General features: G+C 46.9%; 1 protein-coding gene across 1 annotated transcript; it reads left to right on the forward strand.

Moving 5' to 3' along the window:
- Nucleotides 1–1,922: 1,922 nt before the first annotated feature.
- On the forward strand, nucleotides 1,923–20,192 carry LOC120375130 (insulin-like growth factor-binding protein 2). The gene is made up of 4 exons (XM_039495836.1): nucleotides 1,923–2,067; nucleotides 2,462–2,682; nucleotides 9,473–9,613; nucleotides 17,104–20,192. Exons 2-4 carry the CDS (start codon nucleotides 2,563–2,565, stop codon nucleotides 17,269–17,271), a joined length of 429 nt encoding a protein of 142 aa, XP_039351770.1. The 5' UTR covers nucleotides 1,923–2,067; nucleotides 2,462–2,562; the 3' UTR covers nucleotides 17,272–20,192.
- The last annotated feature ends 757 nt before the right edge of the window (nucleotides 20,193–20,949 follow it).

The raw sequence follows: 20,949 nt of genomic DNA on the forward strand, positions 1-20,949 counted from the left end.
ACTTTTATGATCACATTGTTTCCAAAACCATTCTCTCCCACCTCCAGCGTGTGCGCTCACATCCAGTGTTTTCTTTGGTTTTATATTTGTTAGCTTTGGGAATAAAAATTGTATGAAAATATCAGAAGCAGATTTTGTGAATGAACCAGCTGACAAGATGTTTACCATCTGGCCTTGTTTTACTAGAACAATGCTTACTTGGGCAAATGTATATGTATTTCAGTAAGAAGCAGGAAGCAACAGGAGTTGATCAGGAAAGGACTGGCTGATCCTGCTTTAGATTTACTTGCTTTACATTAGCTCATGCTCATGTTTTTTTCTGAATGAAGCCGTGGAGAAGCTTGAGTGAAATAGCACCACTTCATTTTTTCTGTTTGTCTTAAATCCTGACTTTATTGGCAAGCACACCACTCATTCTCAACTGTAATTTACCAACATCTAAAGTTAATTATTTCTAGGAAATGGGTAAAACTTGGTCGTGTTTTGAGTTCTGCTTTATAACACGAAAAGGCTAAAATCCTCGAACAACTTTCAGAAAGCTGGGGTTTGGCACAGTATTTTTTCTTTAATTCCATTCATTTTAAAGGCAATTTAATTTGTCATTGTCCCCTCCACACCATCATATGTTTCTAATTAAATTGGAGACCTTGATATGTAAACAATTAAGATTATTATTAGAAAGTAATCCTTGGCCAGCTCCTAGGATGGCACGGAGAGCATTAAGTTGTTGTTATTTTCGCTCTGTGTCCTGACAGCACACTTGTGTCCTGAGGTAACATCATGTTGTGGAAATATGTAAATGTTTTACAAGCTTAGCCTCCTAGGAAGCAGGACAGAACTGTAAAATTAGGACTTTTATGTGAACTGTGGTATAGCCCATGCACCTATATTCCATCACACACGGTTCTAACGTTACTTCACTTTGGCCATGGCTACACTTGCAAATTTGCAGCGCTGCAGCAGGGTGTGAAAACACACCCTCTCCAGCACTGCAAATTGCGGCACTGCAAAGCGCCGGTGTGGTCAAAGCCCCAGCGCTGGGAGCATGGCTCCCAGCGCTGTACGTTATTCCCCACAGGGAGGTGGAGTACGGACAGCGCTGGGAGAGCTCTCTCCCAGCGCTGGCGCTTTGACTACACTTAGCGCTTCAAAGTGCTGCCGCGGCAGCACTGCCGCAGCAGCGCTTTGAAGTGCAAGTGTAGCCATAGCCTTTGTGTCCATTGCTGACATCCAAAGTGCTGGATTGCTGAAAGTGAAATTACATCCAACTGGAAACACGGATCCCAGATTATTTCAGGCTTTAGTTACTGGAGTTTGCTGACATGCTGTAGGTTTTAAAGGCTGGAGTTATACATTTGGTTCTTTACATGTTGAAAGATACTGTATGTGTGTCTCTTTTGAGAGATGAATACGGCCTAGCTTTTGTCACAGCGGTAACTAATATGTGCTCCAGGCTCTTAAAGAATGGAGGAAAATCTAGCAAATAATAGACTATTGCAATGACTGGTTCATGTGTGTGCATTCCACTACTCTCAGCCGAACTGCTCCTCTGTGTCTCCTCAGCACTGTACTGACAACAGCTAGTGGAGGTTCTCTTTTAGCAGTGAGATTTGTCAGGGCTTGTGCTTTTGAAGCAAGCTGGGGAACATGAGTTCTGTCCCCACTGCTACTGCATAATGGCTGTGGTTTGCAGCACAGTGACAACCATGACCTAGGGAGGAATAGATTGGATCACAATGTTACATGTTCTGTTGTAGGAGAACCAAAACGTGTGCAGAGTTTTGGAGTAAGCCCAACTGTAACCTTGAGTTTTCTTGCTGCTTGAGTCTGATCTTGCTAAATTATATTTTAGGTCTTGATGCTGAAAACAGTGGCATGTTTAGCCCAAAGCACCTGCACTTGTGTTGGAGTCAAGAGAAGTAGCCAAATGTAGCATATTTGGTTGAAGTTGGACCTGTCAAGAAGTATCATTGAAATGGCAGGTTCTACCAAAAAATTATGGCACTAGTAAAACAGTGGCGGCTATTTCTGAGAACAGTCTTGAACAATTACTTTAACCCACATGGAGTAAGTATTCCTGTAGATACACTGGGCGATGATAGATAGACCCCAAGTATCATTACTAATCACTTCAGTTTTAAGCTTTGAAGCTGAAATATAATTGGCACTGTAAACCCAACTGGACTTCTGATGGGAAAAGTACATGCCTAAGTAAGTAATTTAGAAGGGCAAATAAAACCAGCAAGAGTATCTCAGAAATGATTTCCCCTCTGCTCTAAACTATCTTTGAGAGGTAATTACACCCTAATGAAAGGAGCCATCCTCACTTCCCAGATTAAAGGGCTAATGTGATTTTAAATTTTGCATTTGTGGCTTGGTAATGTGCCAGCCTTGAAACAATCCAGGAAGGAATTGTGTGAATGATTGGGATTTTTCTTTACCTTCCTTCTGTTTCACGCAGACAATGGTGATGAGGAGCTTGAAGTCTTTACGGGGAATTATGTGGATGGCACCCCCGGGGTGGTGAGTGGAGGTGGCGGGAGAAAGTCCGTGAAGACTGGCATGAAGGAGCTTGCAGTCATGCGAGAGAAAGCGAATGAACAGCAGAGACAGATGGGCAAAGTCATCAAGCACCACCACAACCATGAAGAGTTGAAGAAATTACGGCCATCATCCATGAGGGTCAGTTGGCAAAAACTGTGTGTTGATGGGGGTGGGGGGCTGGGAGAGAATTATCATGAGCCTGGTTCCAGTGCAGACTCCCAGGGGAAAATGTCAATCATTGCATTTGCAACAAGCATTTTTTAAAAAGGGCAAACAAATGAAGCAAACATTTGTTTTGGCCTGAAACTGGGTCAAACACACAAATAATGACCTTTGTGTGCTAGTGAGAAGGCCTTGGTTTCCTTAATTCTGCAGTGTTATGCATTAAAGCACTAAAAGGGATGCAAAGCATCCACCTTTGTAGGTACAGAACCTGTTCCTACTAAACAGCAGTAGGTGACAGTGGTGTGAATGGGCTCCTTGTCCAAGGCTTGGTTTCTCCACATCCTTTTCTCTACATGACTCCAATGAACATCCCTGCGGGAATCTTTGATTTATCCTTGTTCAGTACAGATTCACTTCAGTTCACTGAAGGCCACTGTAGCCCACCACATGGTCGTCTGCCCTCACAGCGCCTCACGATGCGGATAAGTTTACTGGGTGAGGGATTTATGGTAGAGAACACATGGTGAGCTTCATGGTCTGCAGAAAAAAGTGACACACAATTATCTTGTCTCAGACCCCACTTAACATCAACCCGGATTTGATTGAGCACAAAGGCAATGGAGCCTTCTGAACCGGTTTCTTACCGGGTATGGAATTTGTGCTGCAGCAGAATTTCGTTGGCGTTTTAGAGACAATCCACTGTGTCAGTGTGTGGGCAGCCACAAACCATGACGCACACTGTTGAGGATTGCAAAATGACTCAATTTCCTAGAGGCCTTCGGGCCTTGAACTTGGTTGATAAGAATGCAGTGGCTTGGCTTTACCAGGTTGCATACGCCAAATAATAAATAAATACTACAGCCAATGATGGCACTCTGTAAATTGGCCAGTCGGCTGTCATCTTCCCTATAGATGCATGCCCCACAGAGACCACAGATCCCAACAGGCCAAGGTCCTCCTTATGTCTGCAGGCTGCAATTTCTGAATTACAGAGGAAGAGCTCTGTAACCTGCTACATTTGGTAAAAGTCCTGTCCCCAGTGTCCATGGCCTTAGAAGAGCCACTACAATGCTTCTGTGCAAGGCATTGGATCTGGGCTCAGGGAAGTCCTGTAGGGAGCGTGTACCTGCATAGTATAGAGGGCAGATAGGCATGGGCCAGGGGAGGGAGGATGAGCCTATGAATCTCCAGCTGTATGGATCCATCAGTCTTTCATCCCATATTAGGGGCTTGAATGGAGTGTGTAGAGTTGGCTGAAGTAGCCTCTGATGAGCAGCTCTGCCTATATTCTGCAGCCTGGCAGGAGAGGATTCCTCTCTAGCCCCTTTTCCCATGTTGTGAGGATGTGTCCCTAAGGATCTCGATAAGTGGCCACTTCAGCCCTCTAGTGGACAATTTAGGCATGGTATGGCATCTTCTCTATGTGTGTGTATCTATCTATCTATCTTCTTACTATATGTTCCATTCTATGCATCCGATGAAGTGGGCTGTAGCCCACGAAAGCTTATGCTCAAATAAATGTGTTAGTGTCTGAGGTGCCACAAGTACTCCTGTTTAATTTAGGCATAGCTGCTGTACAGTATTGTCATGTTTCAGAGTAGCAGCCGTGTTAATCTGTATCTGCAAAAAGAACAGGAGTACTTGTGGCACCTTAGAGACTAACAAATTTATTTGGGCATAAGCTTTCATGGGCTACAGCCCACTTCATCAGATGCATAGAATGGAACATATAGTAAGAAGATCGATATACGTACAGAGAACATGAAAAGGTGGAAGTTGCTCAACCAACTCTAAGAGGCTAATTAATTAAGATGAGCTGTCATGAAAATCTTTTCTAATCCACCATGCACCTTGTTGGCTGGGTATGTAAATTGTGGGGAGCTTGAGGGTGCATCAGGAAAGCTCACCGTTGGGTGAGCTGTCATCTTCTTAAAGGGAAATCAATGCAAAATAGGAGAAGCAGGGGAAAGGGATTCAATCTGTCACCTGTCACTCGTGGTTTATCAGCCCAACAGGCTTTGTTTCCGGAGACCCTGCTTTAAAACCACCAAAACCTTTAGGCTGTGTCTACACTAGCACTTTTGTCTGTAAAACTTATGTCACTCGGGGGTGTGGAAAAAAACCAGAAGCACCAGTGTGGACAGTGCTCTGTCGCCGGGAGATGCTCTCCTGCTGCTCATTAGGGATGATATAATTATGGTAGTGGGAGAGCTCTCTCCTGTTGGCATTGAGTGACTACACGGGACATCTTACAGTGGTGCAGCTGCACTGATACAGCTGTGCCGTCGTAAGGTCTCTAGTCTAGACATAGCCTTAGGCTTGTATATGGCAAGAAGAGGGGAAAACTTGTCCCTCAGGTGGAGGGCGGGTCGGGGAAGCCCAGAGAAATCCTGCTGCAATGTGCCTGGCTTTGTTACTTGCCAGTGGTGCTTAGACACCACAGTGGTGGGTGTGGTATAAACACACACAGAGAAGGGGTTTAAAATACCTGCCAAACAGGGGCTTAAACTGCTGATTCCTGCAGAACTGAAGCTTTCATTAAAAATATTTAACTGACAGGGTGAATCTAACAGCTGCAGTGCTGAGACTTGATGGCACCCACGGCAGTAGATCAAGGGCACTGGGTTTGGCCATCGAACACTCCAGGAGAATGTTTGTTTAAATCCAGATCTGGCTGAGGGGTGCAGCACAGAATACACAATTCCTGGAGAGGGGCAAAGGTGATTTAATGCTGCCTTTTCCATCTCGGTGTCTGGGCAGGTCTGGGAGCCAGCATGGCCTAGAGTGTAAACGTGAACAGTTCCAAGGGCAAAGCACCAACCAGTCCTCCTCTCACCCAGCCTAGGAGACTCCTTCAGCACACCTCTCTGCAGGGCTCTTTTTTGGGGGGGGGGGACACCCTTTCCCTGGTGCCCTGGCGCTGGGGATATTAGCCAGCTGCCAGTTATGCCAGTTTTGTGTCCTCTTTATGGTGGCTCAGATGCCACAAAGGGGCTGCAGTGAAGCCTGGAATCGGGCCCTTCATTTGGGGTGCAGGGGGAAGGATGATGAAAACATGTCCACTCCTAGTAGGGTCTGTGAATGCTCCCTCTCTTGCTAATCAATCCCCTAACTTGTGGTGCCTACGCTGTGCGAGTGTCCCTTTAGGGCAACACACGTTCTTTGTGGGGGGTAAATCCTGCTCACCCCTGGGGTGTTGGAGAGGCTCTGAGCCTGGTGGAACTGGGGCAGTTTTGCTACATAAATCCCCTGTGTACTGGGAAGCCCAGATCCCCTGGGACTCCTTCCACCACCCTGTGCAGGGAGCTTGAGGAACAGATGGGCTTAAGGAGGAGTGAAGACAAAGCCAGCAGATCCATTGATATGCCGATCCTCTATTAACCTCCCACCCCCATGGCAGGGTTTGCCCCCATTGTGTGCATGTGTGTGTATGTACCACAGCCCTGAGGCTGGAGAGTGAAGAATCTTTCAACCCCCTGATCCTCAGCAAGTTCCCCTCTCTCAAACTGGGTATGCTGGCTGGACACAGGAAAGAGAATTTGCCCCTTAATGATCCTGGATATCAGTCAACTCACTTACTGGTTTAGTTCACCCAGGCAGTCTCTGCTCCCTCCAGCGCTGACTTTTCTAATTCACTTTTTGATATTCTCCGGTTTGCTGAGTTGAGGCGATACAGGCCACTCCTGTTCTCACATCGTTTGGATCATCCTGGAGCAGCCATGTTACAAGGGGCTTTCCTCCCGCTCTGTATGTTCATAGTTGCTAGAAACACTGATCTAGTTGGCGCCTGCCTGCTCTGCCTGGTCTTGTGCCAAGCAGAGTTTGAGTCCCTGAAAGTTTTTGACACAGGCTGGCAAAGTAGGGCATTAAAATTGTTTTAAGACTCACTCCAAAGCGTTTGTGCTCTGGAAGCGTGTGAGGGGCCTGGGGAGCTCACGCCTCATGGGTGGCCTTGCATTTTCCAATTCGAAGGGGAGGTAGAAAAGGGAAAGGGTGGCAGCAAGTTGAAGGCTGTGCCAAGTAATGGAAAAATGTAGCTGATTAGTAGGGGCTGTGGGAAATTGTGCAGTCAGACATTCCTTGTATAATGGGCCTTGGAACTACCCAAAACCCAAAGAGGGAGGCCACCGGGGAGAATCACTGGAGCATCTTAAAAGAAATACAATCTGATGTGAGTCTCCTCCAGTGCCATGTAACCTACATAGAGGGGAGGTAAATCATGTTACTTACCCTTCTGTGCTACAGAACACCTCTGGCTGACTTAAGGTGTCTGCACAGACCATGAATTCATATCCTTGTAAGACACAACAGCTGGACTTTCTACAGGAACACTAAATATGAAAAGTGGAAATTATAATAGGATTCACTTTCTTCACTCTTTTTAGGAATTAAGTACTAGTCTTCCCCATAAGACAGCTACACTCACAGAATTAGCAATTCCAGTTTTCTTTTTACTGAGTAACATTCCAAAGATAAACCATTACAGCACATTCCCAGGCACCCTAGCTAAACTAACATCACTAGTTAATTAGAGATTTGTTATTTTCCTTGAAAATGAACAATATAACACAGAGCCTAAATCCTAAAATATATATATTTAATAGGGCTGTCAAGCAATAAAAAAGATTAATCGTCCTGTTAAACAACAATAGAATGCCATTTATTTAAAATATTTTTGGATGCTACATTTTCAAATATTTTAATTTCAATTAAAACAGAATACAAAGTGTACAGTGCTCACTTTATATTTATTTTTTATTACAAATATTTGCACTGTAAAAAACAAAAAAATTGTATTTTTCAGTTCACCTCATACAAGTACCGCAATCTCTTTATCATGAAAATTGAACTTACAAATGTAGAATTATGTACCAAAAAAACTGCATTAAAAAATAAAACAATGTAAAACTTTAGAGCCCACAAGTCCACTCAGTCCTACTTCTTGGTCAGCCAATCACTCTCACAAACAAGGTTACAATTTGCAGGAGATAATGCTGCCTGCTTCTTGTTTACAATGTCACCTGAAAGTGAGAACAAGTGTTCTCATGGCACTGTAGTAGCTGGCGTCGCAATATATTTATGTGCCAGATGCTCTAAAGATTCACGTCCATTCATGCTTCAACCACCATTCCAAGAGATGTGTGTCCATGCTGATGACGGGTTCTGCTCAATAACGACCCAAGCAGGGCAGACTGACGCATGTTCATTTTCATCATCTGAGTCAGATGCCACCAGCAGAAGGTTGACTTTCTTTTTTGGTGGTTTGGGTTCTGTAATTTCCGCATCAGAGTGTTGCTCTTTTAAGACTTCTAAAAGCATGCTCCAGACCTCATCCCTCTCAGATTTTGGATGGCACTTCAGATTTGTAAACCTTGGGTCAAGTGCTGTAGCTGTTTTTAGAAATCTCACATCAGTACCTTCTTTGCATTTTGTCAAATCTGCTGTGGAAGTGTTCTTAAAATGAACACGTGCTGGGTCATCATCCGAGACTGCTATAACATGAAATATATGCAGAATGCAGGTGAAGCAGAGCAGGAGACATAATTCTCCCCCAAGGGTACAGTCACAAATTTAATTGACACATTTTTTTTTTAAACAAACATCATCAGTATGGAACCATGTCCTCTGGAATGGTGGGCGAAGCATGAAGGGGCATACGAATGTTTAGCATATGAGGGTTTAGCATATTTGGGACTTTTAACTATCAAAAATCTTCTGCTTTCAGATAGGCTCACCTGAATATTTATATTAACAACTAGATAAAAAATTTAGTTGTACCATATAACCAATTGTTTCAGCAGCCGCAATATTGAGTATATACACAACTTCAAAAAAACAAAACAAAAAAACCCTCCAATTTCTGTAGCTCTTAGGTGAACATAGTGTCTTTATTTCTACGATGTGATGTCACTCTCAGACATTTGGCCTCCAGTCTATGATTTCTTTGCTATGGTGTTTTCCCAGTTTTTATCCCACTGAGCTCCGTAAAATTGCAGGAGACTGCGTTGAGATCCAACCCATAGATTCAGTCTGGATTACCTCTGGAAGCTCTGTCTTTTTAATTCTACCTAATAGAACCCTAAGGCTGGAATTGTTAAAGGTGTCTCAGAGTGATAGGCTCCTGAATCCTATTGAAATTTAATAGGAGTTGCTCATTTAACTCCCTTAAATGCCACTGAAAATCCCCGCCTGCTGCAGTAATGTTTGTAAAGAGCTGTGACTCCTGCCCCGCACCCCCTCTCCCCAGTAAAATTGGCTTAAAGACAAAGCTGTTGCTGTGGGTATTTTATTGCTAGTGAATTCAATCCACGAGCAGTTTCTGTTAATCTATCAGGGGAAATACAAGCAAAGACTAACATTAAGATGATTGCGTATGAAGGCTTGATTGCTGTACGTAAGTACACATGCTAATATAGTGCCAGGGTCTCTGGGCAACTTGCCAATACGTCACAATGTTTGAGGGAACCTCTTTGAAGGTCGAGTGACCTTGAGAGAAGGCCCTGATAGGAAAAAATCAGCTGTGCTGGTAAATTCTCCAAGTGCTTCTGAAGGGATTTTTTTTTCTTTGATTGTTGAGAGCAACCTGAAGGCTGTGTTGAGTGAGAACTGTGAAACAATACCTCTTCCTGCTAGGTGGCTGTCAAGGGCCGTGACCTTACCCTGCATACGTCAGAGAAAGGGGAAAGAATTTGTCCTCTCTTTTGTTTTGGCTGAAACCTGCTGTTTCCCTGATTTTTTTTCTGCTTTCTTGGCCTTTTTTCAGACCCCCTGCCAGCAGGAATTGGATCAGGTCTTGGAACGTATCTCAACCATGCGTCTGCCAGATGAGCGTGGCCCGTTGGAGCACCTCTATTCCCTGCACATCCCCAACTGCGACAAGCAAGGCTTTTACAATCTCAAACAGGCAAGTGTGGAGAGCTGCTGGGCTACCCTGAGCGCATGCCGCCGCAAGCGTGCGCCTTCGCTTTGGGTTTGACCATTCAGTGTTGCTTTGAGATCATTGTTCAGCCATTCCTGCATTGGAGGACATGGGCGAACAAAAGAGCAACTCACACGTACGTAGGTGCTGCCCTGGGAGAACACAGGTCCTAGCATGCAATGCTTCCGCATAATCCTAGAGTCATAGAATATTAGGGTTGGAAGAGACCTCAGGAGGTCATCTAGTCCAACCCCCTGCTCAAAGCAGGACCAACACCAACTAAATTATCCAAGCCAGGGCTTTGTCAAGCCGGGCCTTAAATCTCTAAGGATGGAGATTCCACCACCTCCCGAGTCCCTAGGTAACCCATTCCAGTGCTTCACCATCCTCCTAGTGAAATAGTGTTTCCTAATATCCAACCTAGACCTCCTCCACTGCAACTTGAGACCCTTGCTCCTTGTTCTGTCATCTGCGGCCACTGAGAGCAATCTAGATCCATCCTCTTTGGAACCCCCCTTCAGGTAGTTGAAGGCTGCTATCAAATCCCTGCATATGCTTCTCTTCTGCAGACTAAATAACCCCAGTTCCCTCAGCCTCTCTTTGTAAATCATGTGCCCCAGCCCCCTGATCATTTTCGTTGCCCTCCGCTGGACTCTCTCCAATTTGTCCACATCCCTTCTGTAGTGGGGGGACCAAAACTGGATCATAGAAGCCAGGCCATAGGTCTAGATAGGAGCTAGGGACATTGACTATCATTTTACATAGCATCTATATGAGCCAGAAGAGCCCTAGCTGGTCACAGCTAATCTTTCCCCAGGGGCCAGTGCGGGATTATTCCCTAGTGCTCTGTGCAGGCTACTCTTAAAAGTCCAGAGCAATTGGGCTTCCAGCCCTTCCTTTAGGAGACTATCCCACAGCCTTCCAGATCTCACTGCCTGAAAGTTTCTCCAGATATTGAGCCTTAACTTTCTCTTTCTTCTCATCCCAGTCCTTTTGGTTTATAACCTCGGGTGTCCAATCATTACTTTCTCTTACAAGCCCTTCCCATGTTTGTGTAAAGGTTATCAGACACCACCCATTAACTCCTTGTGCTCTCCCTCATAAACCAATTCCTCCAGCTCCTTAATCGTAGCAGCATTGTTTGATAATTACTTAGATGCATGTTTATGCTGCTCTTTTACTGCAGAGTTCCACACTTACATACTTGTGACTTGGCACAGGAAAGAGGAACGGTTTTAGTCTCCCATTCTCCCCAAAACAGGGGAGAAAAATTAAATGTTCAGACCTTTGGTCTGATTGGGCCCCACTAAACTGTGAAAAAAGAGGGCAGCTCTGTGGTATGTTGTACAACCCTACAGATGCCATAGCCTGTGGAAACCCTGAAGGGATGACAGACATACCTATGCCATAGAACTGGAAAGGACCTTGAAAGGTCATTGAGTCCAGTCCCCTGCCTTCACTAGCAGGACCAAGTACTATCCTTGACAGTTCCTCTGATCCCTAAATGGCCCCCTCAAGGATTGAACTCAGAACTCTGGGTGTAGCAGGCCAAGGCTCAAACCATTGAGCTATCCCTCCCCCTCATACTGAAGGAATGACAGTAAATTTTGGGTATAAAGATTTATGCCAAACTTCAGTAGTTTTCTACCGCAAGAGTAATGCCAATTCAAAGTTACCAGGATTCTGTGAAGGATGTTGAATTGGAGTCCTGGGGTACATCCTTCCACAGAAGCTCAGGGCTGAGATCTGTCACGCTTCTGAAGAAACCTACTGGGCCCAGAGTCCACTAAGTCAGTAGATGGCTTTGACCCCTTGGCTAGTGAGTTGTAGTAAGAAAGGTGGTTGGGCCACAAAGGAAAAGGATGACTTTGGCTGGATATGCCCTCTGCTTTTAGCATTTATATAGCACCTTTCATCCCAAAGCCCTTCATAACCTACCTACATACAGCACCATTGTTGGGGGTCCCAGCACCCAGCGTTATCACACTGCTGCACAGGGAAAGGAAACGTTGGCCAAGGACACCAGGGAAAACCTCGACTTTTACCAGAAGTGCTCTGGGATCTTTAATGTGCATGCAGAACAGACAGCCCATTCTTGCACCCAGCACCAGACTCGGTGAATAAGCCTCAGAAAGAGGAAGGACTGAGCTTAGGGTGACCAGGTGTCTCGATAAAATCGGGACTGTCCTGATTTTGAGGAGTTTGTCCCGCGTCCTGACCAGAGTATGGTCGAGACGCCTTTTGTCCCGATATTTTGTTTCCTGGTCTTCGGCAGCAATTGGGCGGAGAGTCCTTCAGTCGCGGATGGTCTTCGGCAGTATTTCAGCGGCAGGTGCTTCTGTCTTTGGCAGCAAGGTTTATTACCCACCGCTGAAATACCGCCAAAGACCGTCCGTGACTGAAGGGCTCTCCGCTGAATTGCCGCCGAACTCCCAGACGGGTGAGTGTTTAAAAAAAACCAAACAACGCCCCCCCGGGCAGCGGTCCCGATATTTTCCCCTTAACATACGGTCACCCTAACTGAGCTGGCCCTTCCATGTCTTGAACCTGTGGCTTAATGGTGTCTGGGTGTTTTAGATACAGCGCTTTAACCACAAATGCAGCCTCTTTGGCAATAATAATAGAAGGCTCCTTTACAAGACTTCTAGGCAGGAGTAACATTGTGATATGCAGCAGTTAGCAAAGGTAGTGGCAGACACCGTGCAGTACTTTTCAACACCTGAAGGGGGAGTAGGACTTTGGACAAAATGGGTATCCGTTCCCTTTGGCATTGTGACTGTAGATCAGAGTCCAGCTGTGCAGTGTATGACTCACTCTGCATGCCCTCCCTCCATAGGGGAATGGCATGCCCATTCCCTCCCTCCATAGGGGAACGGCAGCAACTGTGAGGCCCATTATCGTTTTGCTCCTGGTTGCATGTACTGCATTGTGAATAAACACGCACTGGGGCCCCAGCTGAAGAGGTGGGGCCTAAACATGTGTTGTAATTCCATCAATGCCAGGACAGTGGGATACACAGAATCATTGCGCGTGTTTTGCAGCACAGTCTGCTTGGTGGTGCTTAAAAACAAAAGCTTAAGAAATTATGCTATCTGAGTTATGACGATTTCTATGAATCTTGACTTCTGCCGTCATTACATGGTTAAAACATAATTAGTATTGCAGGGGATTTTTAAATTCCTGCTAGTGCAAAAATGAGATTTCTGTGATCTTGTAAGATAGCCATAAGCTAGCAGGGTCAGGTGAAAGGCCTACACAGGAAAGAACAGGCGCTGCAGCCCACACGGTGTTAGGGGATTATGGCTAGCGTGATAGGCAGCAGTAGAAAACCCTAAGATAGGGAAAAGCAGTGTTGGTGACTCAGTAGTTGGTATTCTTGCTCTGAAGCAGGTTTGCAATTGGGAGTGGAACCAGCATGCAATCTAGTTTTAAAATTCCCAAAGAGGCTTCCATCACTTTCCTTAGACCTCTGTCATAGGAAACATATCCTGTCATTCAGTTTAAATTTTTCCTTTCATTATTTTGTTCCATTATGCATGTGTATCACCCCAAATAATTCCTCCTCTTCAGTGTCTCACCCTTCACAGGTAGTTGGGCAGAGATTCTTTTAATCTCTCTATAATACCCTAGCTCTTTTATAACACCTTTTATCAACCGTTCTCAAAGCACTTTACAAATGAGGGCAATATCGTTATCCCCATTTTACAGGCAGGGAAACTGAGGTACAGAGCAGTGAAGTGAGTTGCCAGAGGTCACTCAGCAGGCCAATGGCATAGCTAGGAATAGAACCCTAGTCTCTTAAATGCCAGTCTACTCTTCTAGCCACTAGGGAACACTGCCACTCATCAATCAATCCCTCCACCTCCTCATCATATCTGTTGTTTTCCTCTCTACTTCCTCCTATCTGTGCAGTATCTTCTTTGTAGCTAGAATAACATGATAATCTTCCCTCCAGTTCCTGCCAAAAACTGAAGTGAACAAATGAGCTTTACACCCTAGCCTGTAGGGTCAATAAACTGTCAGCACTGTCATGCCAACAGGCAAAGCAAATTCCATAGCCAGGCACCCTCTGTAGAGAATGCCTTGTCCCCAGAAGGTCAAATCTAGCCACTGTTTGGGAGAGCATCCAACATGCCAAACCCGCCATAAAAATGCTGAAATTGGGCTTGTTTTTGGCTTAATTGGCTTGTGAGTTGCTTGTTTGTTTGGCTTGTTGCTTCTCTTTTTTTTGATCGGCCCTCGGCAAGCAGGGGCAAGCCGGGGAGAGAGTCAGGGGTGCACAGCAGGCCCACCACAGTCCCAGACTGCACAGCGGGGGGATCTAGTCACAGAGAGTGTTGGGGTTCTTAGGGACTGGCTTGTTTTGAAATGGGACTAGCTTGATTTATGGCTTATTGTGAAAGTCGGGGGGCTTATTTACCGTGTGAAAGTTGGCAACTGTGAGAGCATCCCATCTAATCTCAACTGCTATGATGGCACAGTGGGAGAGAGGTGTGTCTCATGCAGCCGGGATCCAGATCATGTAGGACTGATCTGTAGGAGCACTTTGGATTGCACCTGGCCATTCCCTCGGTGGCCTCTGTATTATCAATACCTAGGAGACGCCTTAAGAAGACATGTCCCCGTGCTCGATCATTCACTTTCCCTTAGCCACTCCCTTGCTGAGCTGAGATCTGGACTGGCCACTGCGGATGTGAGATGACAGAAGGGTGTGGTGGCTCTGAGGTAATCTCAACTCCTTGCCCTTGGGGCTATGAAGTGGCACATGGCCCAGCTGGATTTCCAGGGCTGTAATTATCTTGGAATGACCACACCTCAGCGAGCTGGCTAATTCCCCTGAAACGGATGATCTGTCCTGTCTAAAGGAATCTAGGCTGTTGAATAAGCCCCATGCAGTACAGGTTTCACTTGCATTGCGAAGAAAAAGCCTCTCTAAAGTGGATTTCTGAGAGGAGGCCGTGCCCGAGAAATGGGTGGGGCTTTGCTAGATACTGGAAATAGCAGCCAATCCTTCCCCAGAACGCGCTAGTGAAGAGAGAACTGTGAGACAGGGCAGCTGCTCCATTCTGGCCTCCCCTGTGCTTGGCACTGCCAGGGGACCAGCCCATTGGGGACAGTTTCACTTCTGGTCCAATCTGGGCTGATCCTGCTGCCATTGATTTTAATGGGAGTTGAGAGCACTCAGCCCTTGCAGGAGACTCTCAGCTCCTTGCAGGACAGAGCCCTAATTCGGTCTGATCCTGCCTCAGTAAAGTCAGTGGGGGCTTTGCTGTTGGTTTCAGTGGGTGCAGGGGCAGCCTGTAGAAAGGTCCTGCAGCTGAACGGTGGGCCTCCGAGCCTGCTCCTGGAGGCAAAAGGGGATGATGCTCCAGGCTTATGGCCCCCCGGCCCTGCTTGGAACTTTCCCATAATGTGAACAAAATACCGGCCCAAGTAACCTGTTGTTCATATTTCCTGAGTGAGTGCATCTCCCATTAACAGCTGTGTGCACACACCCGAGGACTGGCTGGAGATGGGCAGGGTGGGGCAGTGTGAGAGCTGTACCTCCCCTAAAGGCAGGGCAGAATACAGACCTAGATAGAGGAGGCTAGTTAACGAAGCTGCTGTGTGTGCTCATCAGCCCAGTGCTGTCCATTAACGGGGGCATTTTAACAAGGCCTAAGGGTGTGATTTTTCATCTGCACTCAGCATTGGCCTAACATGGCTCCTAGCGCAGTTCCACTGACGTCAATGAAAGCAGAGTTAGGAGAACATGGAGTATGTTTGAAAATCGCACTCCAGCCAAACACCTGCCTGGGCAGCCCTTACTCATCTGAACGGTGCAGCCCTGTGGACCCTGTCGTGAGAGTAAGGGCTGCTGGATGGGGATGTTCATTGTAAATGCCCACAAGCCCTCTTGCTGCTGTGGGGTGAGGAGGGCATGCTCAATGCCACCCAAAGCATAGGCACAAAACCACAGCCCATGCCCTTTCAGTGGGGAAGGGTTAGTCTGGTAGTTAATGCATAGGCCTGGCCTCAGGTTCTATGCCTGGATCTGCCACAGACAAGTTGTAGGCCCTGGGTAAGTCCCTACTGCTCTCTGGGCCTCAGTTTCCCCATCAGACCTGATGAAAAGCTCACTTGTTTAAGTGATCTGGGATCTTTGGTGGGGAAGGGCGCCATGTTGTTATCGCTGTTTCAGAGCTTGTCCAGGAGACACTAGCTCTTTCTGGGAGCTTTCCATCCCCGAGCCTGGAGCGCTGCTCATGGCTGCCCTTGGGTCCCGTCTGGCCCAGCAGTCCAAAGTCACCTTGAAGCCCACTTTCCTTCCATCTGCGTTTCCAGAGCCAAGTGCCCTGGGGTCAGCTCCTTTCTGTTTGCTGCCCCGAGTTTGGAAGCCTCATTTCCAGTCCCTCCTGTGTCACAGCACTCAGGACTGGGGTGCCTGGAAGGGCCTTGCATGAGGGATGGCCTGTGTTTTGTCCCTCAGTCCCACTGAAGAAAGTGGCTCAGATTCAACTTTTAAGATGTACACAACCTCCAAGTCTTTCAGAATGAACCTCTGCCGTACGTATTGACAGCGCAGGTCACCATGGGCACCTGGTGCTGCCACACAGGGCAGGGCGTGGGCCTGCTGCCCAGGGCCCTCTCCAGGCAGGAGCAGGGAGCCAGAGAGTTGCAGGAGCAGAGAAATATTCCTTTCTCCTCTGCACAAAGACGCTAGGGCAATATGCTCCCCCTGAGGCCTTAGTGCAGCTGCTAAGGACATCGGGCCCCCTAGGGTGCTACTCCCTCCTGCAGCAGAATTGGCACTAAGCTGCTGCAGGCAGGAGAGGGAGTATTCCTTTGCAGGGTGTCACCCTACTTCTTGGCCCTGCAGAAGCCTCAGGGGGATGTGGGTGGCAGTGGCTCACTTTGAGAAAGGATCCGGACAGGGATGTTTTGCCCTATCTGCTTTGTGTAGACGCTAAAGGTCCCACGCTCCTTTTTGTAAGAGCAGGGTTTGCTTGGTGCCCTTGGCCAGTGCTTATTCACCAGTGTGCTGGCTGCCATTCTCCACCCCAGAGGTGGCTGCGTTGCAGTACGTATGTGTGTGTACAGGCCCAAAGCATCTTGGGCTCTCTCGGGAGGAAAGATATATTATAGTAAAGCCAGCAGATGTTCATTAGAGATGGGCCTGAACAAAACACTCCCGTCGCCAAGCATGCCTCTGGCCCGTAGTAGCTCTGTCAGGGGTCAATGTGACAGACTGGTTCCAAGATTCTCCTCACTTGGAGGAGTCAGGATCCGTCTGTGGGGATGGATCCAGGCTGCAAACGCCAGTGTTGTTTATTATTAGCGTAAGAAGCGAAGGAATCTGTATCCGTTTCTTACCAGGTTCTGATTTCATTCTTCAGTTGGAGGCCAGTTCTCCGACATGTGGGCTCTGAAGCAATTTGCTGTTCAGTGTCTTTTCCACCCAATAACCATTTCCATCCCGCCCTCTTTCCCCACAGTGCAAGATGTCTGTGAATGGTCAGCGAGGAGAGTGCTGGTGTGTGAACCCCATCACTGGGAAAGTGATCCAGGGAGCACCCACCATCCGCGGAGACCCCGAGTGCCACCTCTTCTACACGGCACATGAACAGGAGGAGCGGGGAGCACATGCCCTGCGCATGCAGTAGATGGACGCGTTCCTGCTCACTGGAGACAGCTCAGCCTGGCCAGAGTGCTGGATTTTACATGGGTTTCAGCATGTCTATTTATATTCTGAAAAAGACTGGCTTTGTGCATTGCCTGTGGCCCTCTTCTCTTGCCTTCAGCCTGCTGGGGAAGGACCGGGGTGCAGGGTGGGTTGCAAGGGGGGAAGGGGCAGAAATTGCTTTTCTTTGGTCTTTCGTGTAAAGTCAATGAAAGACAAAACTTTGTCTTCTGTCAGCTGTGCCCCCACTGCAGCGTACTAGGTATTCGCGTGCTTCCAGAGTCACCTGCGGCCCACTAGCCCCACCACCGCAAAGTGATAGCATAGTGCAAGGGAAACAGGGCATAGGCGGGAGGCCCAGGTGAAAACCACGCAGCCCTGTCGAATGTAAAGTCCTGAGCTCCCCGGATGTCTCCAAAGAGCCTAGGTGATAATGCTCAAAACAAGATGGATGAAAATCTTTGCCCCCCAAGACCAAAGAATGTAAATAATGCACATCACCTCCTGCTCGAGTCCTGTCAACGTGTCCCTATTGCAGAGCTGCTGTTTCTGTTTGTCATGAAGTGGGCTGTGGTGGTGGGGTAGGAAAGGAGGGGAATTCCTGAATTTCCCAGATGGATCACGCCAGTACACAGCTCCAATCACCCTCCTCTAGGAAGGCAATGGAGAGAGAAAGGAATTGAGATGGTACAGCCAGCCCCATGCATTGTGCCTGGGACCACATCCCCAGAGATGCGGAGCACTTTCAGCTCTCATAGACTTCACTGAGAGTGGATAGTTCCTAGTATCTCTCAGGACCGGGCCCTGAATTATAATCTAAATCTTAAAGATCCAGTCCTGGGATCTGCTGGGCAATCTCACTTCTTGGGGATAGGAGCCTTACTGGTAAGGTGGGAATTAAGGCCTGATCCTGAGAGATGCTGACCACCTGCAATTTAATTTAATTGCAAGTGCTCAGTATTTCACAGGATCAGGCCCTACATTTTTTAATTGAAGGAGCAAGAATTAAATTGCAGAGAGAGGAAGGCTCTTGCAGATTTAGGGTAACAATCCAGGGAGTCTCTCTCTCTCTCTCTCTTTTTCTAAATAGCAAAAACCCATCTAAAACCCGCACTTCCAAGCGGCTGCCAACGTCCCTCATATGTTGCAGGGAGCATCAGCCATTCAGCACACACCTTTTGTAAGTAAAGTGCAGTATATATATAGTGCTTTGAAAGCGCCCCTGTGCGCATGCGCGCGCGCACACACACACACAGACACACCCCCCCCCCCCGTAGATTTAATAAACACAATTCCAGGAACTGTCGGTGATGTTGCACTGGAAGATCAGTCCCCAAGAACCGATGATGTGTCTCTGTCATTACTTTACATGTTGATTTGTTTCTGTATGAAACACACACAAGCTGAGAATAAGCCATGAGACTTTCTTTTCATACCTATGACATTTGCAGGACAATTACTAGGTCCTTATGCTTAGAGTAATCCTTGGATTTTTTAAAAAATATATTCAACGAGGAAGATAAGGCATCTCCACCGCTCGCATGTGGAAGTTGGTTCATTTCTAAGGTGATGATTAGTTGAAAGGAAAGGAGTGGGATTTAAGACAGGGCAAAGCACGTGGACTGCCCATGGGGAGTTTGACTAGACTGTTGGAGCCCACAGTGGCTCTGCCAGACAGGCACGCTGAAGATGAACAAGTGCTTTGGAAGAGCTTTCAGGGGACAGAATGTCTGCTCATGGGGAAATGTGCAGCAGCTCAGTGACTCGCTGGGGAAGCAACCTAAGCAGTAAAACAGCCACCATCCACTGAAGCATCTGAGTCATTTTGAGGCGCTGCGGTGTTATGTCATATGCATCATGTGCTGCCCATAGAACTGGGAGAGGGGTTAAATCTGCACAAAATCGTTTCCAGCTGAAAGGAAAGGAGGGCGTGTGTGACCTGAACTTCACTCTGCCTAACAATGGGCTTAGACTTTCCGTTCACTTCCTTGCTGTATAGTAGTTGAACTGAAACCGTGGTTGGCAAATCCGAGAACACCACTTGGGGTAGGAAGTGAGACCAGGCTGAACAGTTCTTTTGCTCTGTGAATATTTGCTGCCCAACTTAATGTACTTTCTTGTGCTCTAGTTTGCAGTTAGTTACCGGTGCCTTCAATTGGTAAATGTCACCTGCACTTGAACACACACAAAGATGATCTTAGTTACCAATAACAACTGCAGACTCTTCTTAAATGCAGATGCAGCGCTGTAATGGACAAAAGCATCAAGGGGGCAGGGAGGTGGGGAATCACACCCAGGTTTAGCGTTGTTAATATGAACAGAAAAAAAAATTCTGGAAGGGATCAAAATTTCACATGGAAACTGCAAATGACACAAAAAGAACCTCCAGCATAGGAGCTGCTCTCTGAAATTAAACCCCCTACTCTTCCTGCCGTGAGATGAAATACAAAGGAGATTTTAAAAAGGAGGGAAAGGAGTCATCTCTTTTGTGTATTGTGTATGTGTGTGTGTGTGCACGCGCACAAAACCTAGTCGTATAAATTGGTGCTACCTGTTTTCTGTTAACATCAAAGGGGGTTTGTTCTGCTTTTCACATAAACCTAGTGAGCATCTGACCTTGTCTGCAGTTTGTACCTTTTGTTTTGTTTAGAAATCATGATGCTTTTTTCTTTCTCTTTTGGAAAAGCTGAACTGCATAAAGTTGGAATAAATTAAACGGGATGCCAAAAAAGTGTCATCTTTTCCCCCGCATCTGTTAATAGAACATACGTTTTTGCCTGGTGCATCACACACAAATACTGGCCCATTCCCTGCTTTGTCCTACAGGCATTGTAAACATGATGCAACAGGCAGCAAGGAGACGGTGGGCATTTATGATTATTATGGGTCTCAGCTGTATATGGCGAGAACAGAGGTATAAGTTAGCCAGCCTGCCCGGTGCATTTATTCAGTGCTCATGGCTTATAGCAGTTATGCTCTCATTTTGAATAAAGAGAAGGCTTTGGCCCTCCTCGTTGCAAAGAAGATCTTCCATGTACGAACCAAGTGTAACCCAAAGCAGTGAGCCTGTTGATAGCCTGAAACAACAGCTCTGAGCAGCGTGAACCTCCCTGCCACCATGGCTTTCATTGAGAGGTTAACTCCAAAGTGTACGGGTGGAATTTTAAATGGCAGCATTTATTACGTGATCATTGTAGCAGATGGCTGGGGAAGAAAGGAGGAGTGAAGGCTAGGAGGGATGGTAGTTGGGAGCTGCTGCAGGGAAGGAAATACAGACCCAAAGGAGGGGAGAAAGAAATGCAGGGAAAATAGAGGCGGCTGGGGAAGGAAGAGAAACGGGGCAGAAGCAGAGATTGTCTTGGTCACAGCTAAGGACAACCCCTCAGTGGCCCAGCAATAGGGTGACCAGACAGCAAGTGTGAAAAATCGGGACCAGGAGGGGGGGGGTAATAGGTGCCTAATATAAGAAAAAGCCCTGCATACTGGGACTGTCCCTACCCAGGAAGAACACCCACTTACGCGTCCAGTTCCCCAGCATTGTCTTTCTGCGCGGTTCCCTGCCTTCACTGTGTTATTCCCAGCAAAGACCAGCTGCCCAAGGCTGCCTGCTTGTTTTCTCTTCAGAGATGGTTAACAAGTGTGATTGCTACAGTTGTTAGTT

This window comes from Mauremys reevesii, linkage group 11 (genome assembly GCF_016161935.1).
Source record: "Mauremys reevesii isolate NIE-2019 linkage group 11, ASM1616193v1, whole genome shotgun sequence".
NCBI lineage: Eukaryota > Metazoa > Chordata > Testudines > Geoemydidae > Mauremys > Mauremys reevesii.